The following is a 14,676-nucleotide window of genomic DNA, read 5'->3' as shown; positions in this document are numbered from 1 at the left end:
CCTAACCTGACGCCCATCTGGATGTCTCTGAAGAGCAGACCCAGATTCTCCCCCAGGATGGTCACCCTGGTTCCCCCCTGGCGAGGCCCTGTCTCCGGGAACAACTGAAGCGACGAGAGGATGAGAGGAGGGCAGAATGGAAGACAGGAAAGTGGACAGAAAAGACAGAAACAGGAAGATGTAAAAGTGAAAATGATGGAAAAAGACAATAAAAAAATCAATATTCAGCTTTTTCTATGCTGTCCCCATTCGGTCAGTTTTAAGTTTGAAAATGGTCCCTAAACATGACCTTGCAAGGACACTCCCACACAAATACACACACTGGCAAACACACACATAAAAGCACACAATACACAGACTCACCAACGCACACTAACACACACACACCAACCATACAGAATTGCCCGTATCAGGTAATTCAAGTTTTAATGAAGAAAAATCACCCCCCTGGCTTTGAAAAACACTGAAAATGAGATAAAGAGAGGGCGAAAAAACAACTTGCGCCGACATACAGAAACAAACCGGCATCATCTCGGGGTTTAATTGAAACTTATTACGCTGGCTTGGCTTTGTCACAGGGGCTGCTGTGGTGTAACACTCAGTCGTGCCGCCAAACCATAATGTGATTTATCTAGCCAGATTATGGCGTGTAACAGGGACAGGTGTGGTGTGACAAAACAAATATGGTGACTGATGGACGGTAGTTGTCACAAACACGCACACGCACAAGCACACACACACACACACACTACACCACGGACATGCATACACAGACCTAATCCCTAACAAGCATCACAAGGTAATTATGTGTAATCTGTCCATTGCCCTGTTCTCCTGCACTGCTTCACTGAGCAGACAGCGCAGTGAGGAAATGCAAAGTCAGGTGCCGACAGTATGGTGGTGTAGTGCTGTTATTATACCACATACAATACCAAACAACAGACAAATGGTGATTTTGACAATGTGGACTAGATTGGGGAATGACACATGAGATTCAAAACTTTTATGCAGACAAAGTCAGCTGAGATCCAAATCCCTGAACCAACTGATGGATAATGAACAGCAGCACCGGAACAGTTGAAGGTTAAACGCCTTGCTGTTGAGGGAAGGAAGAGCATTTCTTATTTACTCTGTCACCCGAAAGGTACCCAGATGGTCCAGGATTTGCAAGCTGTGAGCCACTTTTCTTAACTTTAGTCTACTGCATTGCCAAACATATTGAGTATAATTTCACCCAGAGATACAATTAAAAAGGAAAATTGAGAAGATTAAAACAGAAAATTGGGATGGAAAAGTGGAAAATGGAAAAAAAAAAAGGTTTAAATGAAAGAGATTAAATTGAACATGGCAGTAGAAAATTATAAAGAAAATGTGTAATAAAAATGAAAATAACCAAAATGGAAAAGCTTGTCCGACGTGTTCAAATTACTAACCCTGGGGATTATATAAAAAATTAGTTGAAAATCCTTTGTTCACCAGGATTGTCTCATATTTCTACAAATGCTAACTTATGTCATCAGAATAATTTAAAAGATGTTATGTTCACATAAAAATAACACATACTGGGGTTTTAAGCACACATACTCTTCTTAAATGAACTAAAGCTTTATCCTGCCCAAAAGCTACAAATGAACATTATGACAGATTGCCAGACAAACCATATTTTGGAAGCTCTTGCATGTTTCACCTTTGGCACTAATATGGTATTACATACAGATAGAATACCATGCATAAACAAAGAGACATGCAATAGCACATGTGTGTTTAAGAGAAACTGTTTTTAAACCAAATAATCATCTCAGTATGGTCTAAATGTATCAAATATTGCATGTCCGGGTTTGAAAAATGACACTTTAACATGCTGCTATAGAGAAAGAAATCTTTCTGATGAAACAACATAGTAACTGGAGTGATCTGAATTGAGAGAGCAGAGGGAGACAGAGAGTGAGCAGTCTGGCTGGGGATAATGCTGCCTACTATTTGGAAACTGACTCACATTGGAACCTCAGGCGCCAGTAGAGCCTCAGCACTTTGGTTCCACAAACACAATAGCTGGTAAACACTGACCAGAGTGAGCAGCCATCAAGCTCTAGGGTACGATATGGACAACAGATGTCAGGGTGTGGAAATGGGCCTTTGGATGATTTTGGAAGAATGAAGCTATGATACCACAAAACACAATATCAGCTCGCCACCAAGCCCTGGGATATAAACAATGGCAGAGCCAGAGACAGACAGGCAACAGAGCAAGAGAAAGAGGAGTGCTGTTAGAAGGATTACCATCATCATCTGAGGGGGGCATTGAAATGAGACCGGTGAAGAGTGAGGGAACATATACTATCACTCCATAAACATACAGAATAGTCACAAGGTCTTTTGCATTTCATATCCTATATAGATAACATTAGAACATACCTGTTTTGATGCTAAATCATTTAACTACTACCTTGCAAGATTACCTGTGCTGTCTACATGTAAAGAACATTTCAGAAATTTCAAATGTTCTTGCAAAAATATTGCATCACCTTTAAATACAAATGATCACACTAGTCAGAATGCATTCCTGCATGAAACTGTAATTTTAACAGATGGTGTCACCAAGACCTGTTGATAAACTTTGATATCTTAAATGGGTGAAGTTCCCCTTGAAATATCTGGTGTATTCATATAATATATAACTGTGTTTCTGTATTTTCACATGTAGCTTCATCAGTATGGAACTGACTCTGGGTTTTCTGATACAGACCACATACAACATCCATACAAAAAATGTGGTTGTATGGTCTTGTGTGATATTTCAGGTTAAGGTTAATCTGCAATCTTAAACCGTAATTAACACTGAATGCCTAGAATTATGACACAACATCTACTGAAACTGGTACTCAGCTAAACTAGCCTTGGTGCTTACAGTGGCTCTATGATTATCTTATTACTCCTCACATATTTGTGAGGAGACCCATGTAGGTTTTGATAGTTGGGGCATCTTTTGTGTCAACTGCCATCTTATGAACTCAGCAGAAGGATCATGATGGACACCACGGGAGACGGGGAAATCTCAGCAACCCTTAAAACCTTTGAGAGGGGGAAGCAGTGAGAGGAAAATGGATGTTGTGTGCAACCTGGATAACCAACTTTAACTGTGGTTATAAACCAAACACAGATGCCTTACATCCTTCATGGAACAAGGGGACTTAAGTAAGCAATAACATTGCCTACGATCAACCACATTATGATCTCTAGCTATGTATCTGAAACAGGACCGTTGTGGTTAAGAAAATGGAGCCAGACCACAACATCCACTAGGTACTATGCCCCCAAAAGTGTAATGGTTCTGTACCATTATATTATTCTTCTGACATCTGAGAGTGGATTTCCATTGGAACCTCAGAAACTGTTGGAGGTAGAAAAATATGGCACCACATAACAAGATAACTACTGCTCACTGAGCCTGTGGGTATGCAAGCAGACGCCACAGTGTGGAAATGGGACCTAAAACAGCTTTGGACTCATGTTGCAGTGATTTGACACAACACTACTACAGTACATCCAGGCACATAACCACCATTCTCTGGGGAATGTAAAGTACAGACGCCCTGAAGCTGAAAATGGACCTCAGGCGGTTTTGGAAGGATAGACTGATACAACAGAACCACATTTAAGCACTATAACTAACAAGTCTTAGGATATAACTGCAAAATTATATAATTGTACCACATGAGCAGCCAAACTTATCTAGAACTTAACTGACACATGGACCACAAATGCTCGTCGATGCATACTGGTATAACAAAAGCCCTGCCAGATACAGGCCACTAATCACCAAACCATGCAGCCCATCAGCTAATAGCCTGATACTCAGACTGAATGGCAGTGTCGTTACTACTCCATTATTCAGTCTGACACTGCATTCCTGATAGCAGTTTTGTGTGGGACAAGGATTTGATTTTCCTCTAACAAATCACTAATGACTTACTGAAAGTATCCGTCTGTTCTCACGCCATTTTCAGTCAACACTGAGGACTGTGTTTTCCAGTACACAGGGAGCATGCGTTACGCAATTTTGCAGAGGAGCACAGTCTAAATTGAGAATACATGTTGTCTATGAAAAGATAATTAATAAAAGACAGCAGCTCCTTCCATCATGTCTATTGTTTTGCAATTTTAAGACACCTCAGAGGGTACGTTTGGGGAACAGGTTTGGCTATATATTAATCTAGACTGGAGTTTATGGTAGACTTTTTTTTGACGGCCATTATGGCTGTCAATATTCCAGAATTATGGCCATATAGAACATCTACCGGACATATGTTTTTAATAGCCATATAAAAGCCTACATTTAAACAGCAATAAAACACAAACAGAACAAACACAATGGTCCAACAAATGTATTTTATTAAAAGTAGTCAGCAGAATGAACTCTTCACAAACTTTGTGAACTGAGCATATAGGCTACAACAATAAAATAAAACAGATAGCCTTGCTGTTGTTAATTTAATGCAGCCATGCGGGCAGCCTGCAGCTGTAGCTCCCCCACCACCTCCACTTGCCGCTGTCTCCCTGAGCCCACCTCTCGCTGGGGCTGGGGAAAACTTAAACCTCCTACTGATCAATGACACATTATTTAACTGTGGAGCTCCAGGGCTGATCCGTTTGTTTCACTGTGCTGATGCTAGATGTAATGTTACTTGAGAGAAAACAGTAAGACTTTTCGGAGTCGTGTTAACTGCTGTCAGGCAGGGCTGTTGCTGGAGTGTGCACCGGCTTTTGAATCTCATGCCACACTTAGTCACATCTGACCAAACACTCAGTGAATCTCTCTATGTCTTAACAATGGAGGCAAAACCAAACTTTTACATAATATAAGTTTATATTTAAGTTGTCTTGGCAACTGTTGATATTTTCATCTGCTGGACAACTACACGTGATACTAGCAAAAAGCCGGCATATGCCCCAGCGTTGTTGTAGCATTACTGGGAAATGAATCCAATTAATCTCTAAATCTCTGACATCATTTTTCTTTCCTGTTTTTACCACTTCCTTTGACTACCACTGACCGGGAATCCAGGGGAGGTAAAGTACTCTGTGGTGTTGTGGCCTTTATGGTGCAGTCCCAACCACATAGTAGCCACATCAAATCATCAATATTATAGCAGTGGTTTCCTAGTAGTCTGTCATCTAGCCTGTAAACACATAGTGTGTGTGTGTGTGTGTGTGTGTGTGTGCATGCATGTTTGTGTGTGTGTGTGTTCTGTAACATGGTAATCTTGCTGTGGTTTGAGTGGTAACCAATAGCACATGGCCAGTGGGAGGCCAGCAGCTGTTAAAAACTGGGAAAGTTGTTTATGTGGTCAGAAAATAGTTTGAGAATTCTGCTGAGGCATTTTAAGCAAAACTGGAAGTACAGAAATTTAATTTGTAATGGGCATTTTGTTTTCTTTCTTGGGAATACTGGCTCCAATCAATAATCTATAAGCATAGTTATTAGGTTCAAATACTTGAAAAACCTGGGAATACTGAATTGAGAATATAATTGTCTCAAAAGTGGATTAGGTGTTTAGAGACTGCAAAGCTATTAAAGGATTCTTGTTTTCAATATGATCCACTCAGGCTATTTTAATGTGCTGAGAGACTCTGTTGATGGTATGCTCTTGTTTTACATTTGGGGTTACTGCCAGCAATAGCTACGTGATTATCCAGAACACCTTCTGCATACAGTGCAGTCAGTGCACATTAGGACGGTGAACACTAAAACGACTAATAAACCTGGTTTATATCATTTAGATGTATCCCAAACATACCCCTAACACTACACTTAGTGCGGTACATAACCTTTGAAGGTCTAACATGAAGGTGGTGCTGTATGTCCATTTATTGTCTGGTCATATACAGTAATCATTTCTGAAAGAGAAATGTAATCATCACGTTATTGCATAATCACCAGAGAATGGTTTACCTACTGAGAAATAACTGATAAATCTGTTCCTGTAATTGTTTTCATTAGCCTGTTCAAGTTAGAATGACTAAGAGAATAGTACTTATATTCATACTCATGCTGGATGATTTACTTGATAAATAAAATTCTTAAATTTATTGTGCACACACACACAAATATTGTCTCCATATCAAGATGTCTTTTACTTTTTGCTTGTATAACTTTTGAGACATTTATTGCTCCCAGTCTCGCTCTGCTTGTACTATTATCATAACATAAAAACACATCATTCTTACTCACTACTTCTCCTTCTCGTGCCCTTGCCTACGCACTCACACAGTCACTTACACACAAACACAACACAGATGCAAACGCATCAGCAGGTATACGCTTCTATGTTCATACATGTAGATATGGTGTGTTTGATTCTTAATTTGTAAATACGTGTTAAATGAATGAATTTATGAAGGCATCAAGTAGCGGAATGCAGGCAAAACAACAGATGTATATTCCAGCGAGTGTAGAGGTGTCAGACTGCAACAGAGACATGAACAGGACACGTTGTGGAGACCAAGAGATGTGCCTCTCTTTCCATCACCTTTCATTTCCATCATTTTACCATCCTCTCACACATTAGATCAGCTAATTATTTTATCCAGACCACCTTATAGTAAAGCAGTAAAGCCTTTAACTACTAAAATCAGTGAGATTATCAATTCCTAAAATGATCATTTTTCTTGTACCAAGTGAATAAATGAATGAAAGACAATACAGTATGTCATCTGATTATTAAAACAATGTTTCTGTGCACCCAAATTGCAACATGTGCACAGTTTTACCAGAAATGTGTTACTTGTTTTTATTTTTCAACAGCTAAGGACTGAGAAAAGACATTTCTTTACTTTTTAGACTAATATACCCTGAAAGTCAAGATAGAAAGGCAAGTAGGACAAAGATCCACAAACAAAAGCTAAATAAAGATGTAAGGGAAACAAACATGAATGAACCTGAAATCTAACCGCTCAATGTTGGATTTTGACCCTTCCAACCTTCCAAACACACCGACAGACGAAGAGACGGTGACATACAAAAATGAACAACAAAGACAGTTTAAATAAAAAAAGAATCAAACCCAAACAAACCTCTATGTGTCTCTGTCTCTCCCGAGTACCAGTTTGATGTAACAGTGAGTAATAATACCATTTCTGTGCCAAGGGCAAACGCAAGGTCCCAACATGTGTGTGTTTTAATAGCATCGCATTAAAATAGAGCAGCTTTCATTCTCAGTTCAGGACACGTAGGGCTTTCGTGACCACAGGGGCTTCAACAAAGAGAGCTGACGCAACAGCCTATCAAGGTTTACCAGCCTTGGATCTCTGCAGGTAACTTTGCACTCCTCACAAATTGACAAGATTACGATGTGGCGCTCGATGAAGCCGCGCTGCTTTTCTTTGCTGGTGATTTTTAGAACTGTAGCATCGGAGGGAGTTTTGATTAAAAGAGATTCTTTCGGTTGGTGCCCACTGTGGGATCTGCTGTGGTTCTTTCTTTTTTCTTTTCTTCCCTATGATGATGTCTCTGTTGAGCAACACTGTCTTGACTTACAGTACGCTGCCTTCACTTTGTCTCAAAATTGACACAGTACAGCTTAAACTACTGTATCTGTCAATGTTTCTTTACTTTTCATTGGCAGAAGACATTAAATCATGTACAAATAGCGAGCCAAAGCAAAAATTGAAGTAGCGACAGAATAGTAGATTTTTTTTTTCACCTGAACCCCAAAATGAATGCAACGGACAAGCCTTTGATATTTGGAAAATTTGGCAGGATCTGTTTTGTTTTCAGCCACATGATAAGTTTCATCTACAGCCAAAGTGGCTGCCATGGCAGCCAGTTTTAGAGGGATGAGAGCAGCATCAAGGTTTGTATGTGTTGGTAATATAAAAATGTTCAAGCTGTTTTCAGCATCCTGTGTGCAGTACAGTAGGTATCAGATATTCTTCCCAAAGAAGCTTTTGGTTTCACTTCATTTTATACCAGCAGTTGATGGAGAATCATTTGTGTGCCCCTGCATGTCCTAGTTATGTATTATAATCAGTTACTATTATAACAATTCATATTTGTAAAAGCCTATTCAGAGCAACAAGGTTGTCGTTTATTAAAGCACTATTTAAAAAGTTATCCTTTTATTTCCCATCATTAAAAGATTGATGTAACATCAATAGTAAAATGATTTAAGAAAATGTGAAATACAAGAATAATCACATTTAAATATAAAGAAAATAGGAGACACTTTACAGGCACAATATTTAAATGTGATTTAAATATTAACCCATGTAAAGCTCCACCAAAAAAAAAAGATCACAGGTATAGAACCTGAATGTTACTGTAGGCCCTTTAATACATATACTCATACTAGATAACAACTAAAACAGCTGCATTTCATTTATTTATCTACATTTCTGTTGCGATAGTTAATATGATCAAAAAAATACTGATTAGGCTTCTCATTCAGATGGAAGCATTATTTAGGTTAAAGCTGCAGATGTGTTAGCGGAGGAAGTGATGAATGTGCTATGTGCTGGGTTTTTGGTAGCTGAATTTTATTTGACCATTGCAAAGAGGTCAGAGCACATGCTGGTTTCCATCAGCTGCCAGTGTAACATCAAACTCCAGAGTTGAACTTTTCTGTGATTTGGAAAACACTCATTTCTGTGTGAAAGGAAGCCAGGCTGCCAGGCTCAGCGCTCTCTTTCAGTCTACCTGGCAACTGTTCCCTATTAACCTTAACAGCCCAAAAGACTGAGTGAGTTGTGTGTGTGTGTGTGTGTGTGTGTAACAGTATTTTTCTGCTTGTGTGCATTTGTGTGGGCGAGACTTGAAAAAAAGATAAAATATCTTTAAATATAAGGGTCTATAAAAGCACAGAGTAGATTAGAAATCATTAGCAAAGTAATGCCAGGCATTCATACTCCACACATACACCAGAAAAATCTATACCACTCCATACACACATAAATGGCACAAACACAGGTATAAATACACCTATAAGTACATTAGCATCTCCTAAAACACACACGCTGCCAGTAAATCCTATTCTATGTGTGGTGGGTGGTGCCATATGAAGAAACACATACACACACAAACGCTTACCTTAGTGATCTTGGGGTGGGTGCAGCGGCTGTTTCCAGATGTGGCGTGCATCCACCCTCCGCCTTCAGCCAGCTGCAGCGGTAGGTGGGAATTTCCTCCGCTGGTACACTCCTGTCTGAGGGAGCACTTCTTGTCCTGGACGCACCAACCACATTCAAACCTGGGGTCGGCCTTCAGGCACATGCCGCAGCTATCCCGCAGCGCCCTGCACTTGTACAGGTGGGCTGGTTGTGACAGAGAGAGAGTGGGAGAGACAAATATGATGTGATTAGAAGAGTGAGAACGGTGGGTGAGATCATTTGAGATGAGTTTTTTTTTCAGTTAGCAGCAAAAGCTGATGTTTTTCAGTTAGCAGCAAAGTCATGATGTGACAAAGTTAAAATATAGAGAAAGACATTCCCCTGTTCCACTCTTGTGTTTCTTTTATTGTTATTTCATGTTTCAGCTTTTCAGAAAGAGTTATGACAAAATTCCCAATGAGAAAAATACATTTAAACCCAAAACTTAGTGGAACTGAGAAGAACATTAACTTGTTTACAGGACTGTCTCTCCCTATTGTCTCTTACCTGGTGCTTTATTTTAAACTGTCGTTCATGTTACTGTGGAGCAGTTTAATAAAACTCAGCTTTTATATGCTGCTATAAAGGCACATTCAGTTCTTGATACAACGGTACTCCTCACCCACTTCTGGGTTTGCCCTTCTCTATCAGTGTTTGCTCCACCATGTGTTACATTAGTATGTCTGAAAAGCCGGGGTATGAAAGTAAACTGATATCTATCACTCTATACTTGCTCATTTTGTTAGCACCCAAATAACATAGGTGCTGTATCAGAAACTACTTTTCTATCTCAGAGGTTGTTAAATGTTTTAAAATATACATTTTTCCTTTATTGAAGTTAATACTTTTAAGTAAAGCAGATCACAGAATTCCAATATCAGTATCACAAACGTATCAGGAAAAAAAACACAGTTGGTTTATTTTGTAAAATGTATTCAGATGATCAGAAAGTTCTGTTGAATATTTTCATTAAAAAAAAAAAAGAAACAGTGGCAAAAACAAAATGTCAAAAAAACTAATCAGGAGTTTACGTGTCGGTGAGCTTGACAGAGAGAGAACAGCATAAATTAATGTTAATCACCCGCATAACACCTAAAACCTTCAGGAGGTGATCCTTACCACTCTGAGGCTGTGACGATGAGAAAATAGCTGCTTCCACAGATAAATAGAGGAAGAAAAAAAAAAAAAAAGTACATGAACAAGCGACCTAGAGGGATTACAGAAATTAATTCAACAGGTAATGTCTTCTAATGCCAATAGGGAATTGATAATTCGTTGTGTAAAAAACCATTCCCTCAACTCTGCAGAGTGGAAAAAAAATCATTCAAATTAAAAAAAAAAAAGAATAAATAAATGGATTAATAAATAATTAAAACCTCAAACACCTGAGAAAAGAGAGGAGAGGGAGATGAAAGGAAGCTGGGAGGATGGGGAGGATAAATTTTAGCTGCGCTTGTTAACAAAACAGCAACAAGGATTGTTATGAATTTAAAGATGGCGAGTCCCCCGTGAGGCTGAGAGAATCAGAGGCACCGATAGAGCAGGGAGAGTGACAGAGAGGATGAGAGGGGGGGAGAAAAAAAAGTAGAGACAAGCAAAGACAAACAGAGGAAAGAAAGTCACAAGCAAATAAGAGAGCAACAAGTACCAGTAAATGTTTTGTTACCATTTGTTAATCTCTATAATAATTATCTCAGTTTATACTACCCTGCCAAAATCTGCGAACAGGTTTGTTTACTGTCACACTGGTTAAACAGATTTGAAATGAACTGAACTGGAAAAACAGAGAGGAGAAAAAAAAAAAAAAACAACCCAAAACTGAGCAACAGAGCATGGAAGAATCTCCTCCTTCCTCCTCCTCCTCTGCAGACAGACGGCGGGCTGGACTTCAAAGAGAGCTTCTTTCGTATCCATCTGCCCGCCTCGGCCCTCGCTCGCCCTAATCTGATTAGCCACGGATCAGCTTAAAAGTAGCGCAACGCTAATTAATCTGAACCAAATGAATGATTTAATTAACATTAACATCTCCACTTTACACCGGGGCAAAGCTGGGCCAGCGCCGAGCGGCTCTGCCTCAGACGGATAATACAGCTCCAATTCAGAAAGAGAAAGACAGGGGATGGAGCAGGGAGGGATTAATAAAGGATGGAGCGCAAAAAGGAGGAGAAAAAGGAGAAGGTCTTTATGAGATTTGTATGAGTGAGGACAGTTTTATAATGCATGTTTTGAAAGAGTTTAGACCTTTAACACCACTGGGCTTATATGAATCATAATGGGTATTCTGTGAGGCTTGAGCACAAAGTAACTATGATATATCTGTGGGGGGTTTAACAGGGTTGTTGATTCATACTAATTATTCATTCAGAAACTTGTCAGCTGCTTCAGAAGTCTGTCCTGCCTGTTAGGAGGAACCGGCCTTGGATACTGCATAAATTCTCTGCCAAGTCAAGTAGCAAGTACTACTTACTCACAGTCATACGAACAGGAACATACTTGTCAAGTTCACACACACACACACACAGCCTCTAAGATCATTGGATTTCACATTGTTGTCACATGCAAAGTACTCACTGTAACACTGTGGCTTGTTTCAAGAGTTATCTGGGTAACTTTACTGGAAAAAACTCATATCTGTAACATGGATCGATGTCAAAAACGTCTGTTTTATTCAAAGTTATCAGATAACTTACAACAAGCTTCTGAACGGCAAAAAATACCTCCGTGTTTTACATGGATTTTGGATTTTGGAAGTGTAAAAAAAATGTACACTCCGTTTATAGTTTGCAACAGTGTACCAAAACCCCCCGAAATACCTTGCTGCTCACTGTTTTTAGCTCAACTGCCAACTGTTCAGTGTCAAAACACCAACGGTGAGCTGTAAGGAAATTTGGGGATTTGGAGGTACAGTTGGGTGCTACGACAAAGGCAGGAATTGCATCGTTTCTTGGTATGAGCTTTGTGTTTCTTTGCTGCGATTCAGTCACATTTCCAGTCACAGTGTTTACTTTCAACCAAATGTTAAATTTCAGATCCCAACAAGTGAAGTTCATAGAAGTCTTTGACTACATGGTTCATCCTTACATTAAATGACTCCTTTTAATAAGCATAACAGGCAGGAAAGATTCATTGTATTTTCAACCATTATCCGCAAATCATGCTAGCTGTTTTCTCTAAGCTGATTCTTGGTTGATCTACAACCAATAATTAAATTGGGTGCAGGTTCTTTGTCAAACTAAACTGTCGCTTGACACAGTCTGGTTCACTTGGTTCTGACCAAAGAAAGATAAGACTTACTAATCCTGTCGCAAGTTGCATTCTGTGTTGTCTAGCCGTGCCTGAGTACATGCTCACAATGATGTCGCTGATGTCTAGCAGGTACTGTGTAACCTTTATCATGTTTCACATCTTAGTTTAGCACATTAGCATGCTAACATTTGTTAGTTAGAACTAAACACAGAGTACAACTGGGGATGCGCAGTTAGTTTGGTCCTAAGCCAAAGTATTTGATGAATTAAACATTTGACCTGATGTTGGTGCTAGATAAAAAGTCAGTAAGATACATCCTCTAGGGACCATTCATGTCTGAACAAATCCATCCAGTGTTTGAAATATTTTAGTTTGGGCCAAAGTAGTGGACCAAACGACACTGCCATCCATAGAGCCAAGCCACTAACGTTATACATTAAACATTGTTGCCTATTAGTTGTGGTAGGTTTTGTGTTCACAGTAAAGTTGGACTGAAGTGCACCAAACAGATGTGAGAGCACCTTTAATAAATGAAACCTCATGAAATCCTTACAATGTCTATAAAGGAAAAGGTGCAACTGAATTGCAGAATTTAACTAAACTAACATAAATGAAACTGAATTACTCAGCAACATATTGAACATATTGCATTCAATGTTTCCCTCAGTATGCATCTAAAAGATGAATTTTTTCCTTTTATTACTACCAATATTATTAACAGCGATACATTGTACTAACGTTACAGCATTATATAACACCTCTTGATGTGATGGAACACTGCATTTATAAGTTCAGTAAGCTCAGTATAAGCTCAGTTCTGATAAGGAAAAATCATCAGATTTATAGTTGAAAATTGCAGCAGAGAATCCATCTACTTGATTGCACAGCAATGTGATTTATGGCTGTACAAGACTTCTCAGCACATGTCAAACTCAGGACGTTAAATCCCTGGAGAGGATCTTTCAGCACAGACATATAGGAAACCTTAAAGGAGCACATTTTAAATAAAATAATACAGGCAGAAGAATTAGGTCATGACAGATAAGCAACTAATTTCCGAGCAATCTGCAAAACGAACTGCATGTCTGACTTTTATCGAAATGAGGTCAGATACAATACAAAGGATGTGAGATTAAAACATGCATGTGTGTCATATAAAGACATACATGCATATAGAAAATGAATAGGCAAGGTGGGAGGGGTTTGTTAATCTGACTCTAGACGTGCAACTTCCAAGCAAAAGACTGTATGACACACTTGAGAGAAAGTTACTGTATATTATCTTGTGTAATGGGACGTCTAAAATCATTAGCCTCCACCACCCAATATGTTACACTTGATAAAGAATTTAGAATTGGTAATTGTTTTCCACTTCATGCACAAATAGCGATTAAAAATAATAAATGCCATCCCTCCATGTCGCTTTCTGTTTTTCTTTATCAATCCCTTTATTCTCATCTACCCCCCGCCATTACATGGTGCATTTATCAACCTGTCATGCACCCATCGTTCTTTCCCTTCATCTTTTCTTCTGCCTATCGGTTTCTCCATTTGTTTATCTACCTCTCTTACATCCATCCCTATTAATTCCTGTGTTGGATGTTTGTTTGTTATCATCGCCATCCATCAATCACTCCCTCTGCCCCTCTTTTATCCCTGAGACAAGAATAGTGTTTTTCCAAACGGATAGTAGACTTTCACCTCTCTCCTTGATGGCTGTCAGAAATGAAATTACAGATTTCTTATGAAGGGGAAAAACTGCACGCAGCATTGTTGCTTCGCAGAAAATCATTACAGACAGATAAATAAGCTAGACCAATTCAAATTTCTGCCAAGCAGCAATGCCTGCGTACAAGTTTCCCAAAATGAGAGATGAGAATACAGAGGAGAGATTACACAGAAGAAAGTGTTCTACCTTGAATGTTGAATGGGTTGTCGATGACAAAGTTTCCATTCCACACCACAGAGAGGTCGACTGGTAGGTCACTGATGTCACTGCCCTCGTAGTCATACTGAGACACACAGAGACAGAGAGACGGCGAGTGTGTCAGAAATTCTTGATTTATAATGGATTCAATGCAAATTGGGAATTGTATGAGCTATCGTTTCATTTGCATAGTGATTCACCCCAGCTTGTTCATTGCAGACAGTGATACAGCGCGGGCATGCATGCATGCATAAATCCATATTCACCAAAACAGACATATTTCATAAATACACATACATAGAGAAATAACAAATGGGTTACAGTTGAATGGGCAAGGAGGAGTGGAGACGGGAATGAGA

General features: G+C 39.2%; 1 protein-coding gene across 4 annotated transcripts in view; it reads right to left on the bottom strand.

Annotated features, from left to right (window-relative positions):
- Positions 1-14,676, bottom strand: part of LOC137184084 (plexin-A1-like) — a 264,898-nt gene that overhangs the window by 65,131 nt on the left and 185,091 nt on the right. For all 4 annotated transcript variants that reach the window (XM_067591429.1, XM_067591425.1, XM_067591428.1 and 1 more), the window contains 3 exons: positions 14,306-14,402; positions 9,086-9,309; positions 1-104 (listed from right to left, as the gene is read on the bottom strand). The exon at positions 1-104 is cut by the window's left edge and continues 48 nt beyond it. In XM_067591429.1, the coding sequence (XP_067447530.1) occupies positions 1-104; positions 9,086-9,309; positions 14,306-14,402 (425 nt within the window). The remainder of the gene's footprint in view (positions 105-9,085; positions 9,310-14,305; positions 14,403-14,676) is intronic.

This window comes from Thunnus thynnus, chromosome 6 (assembly GCF_963924715.1).
Source record: "Thunnus thynnus chromosome 6, fThuThy2.1, whole genome shotgun sequence".
NCBI classification, from domain to species: domain Eukaryota; kingdom Metazoa; phylum Chordata; class Actinopteri; order Scombriformes; family Scombridae; genus Thunnus; species Thunnus thynnus.
The sequence above is the reverse complement of the archived record's forward strand: the minus strand, read 5'-3'. Positions and strand labels throughout refer to the sequence as shown.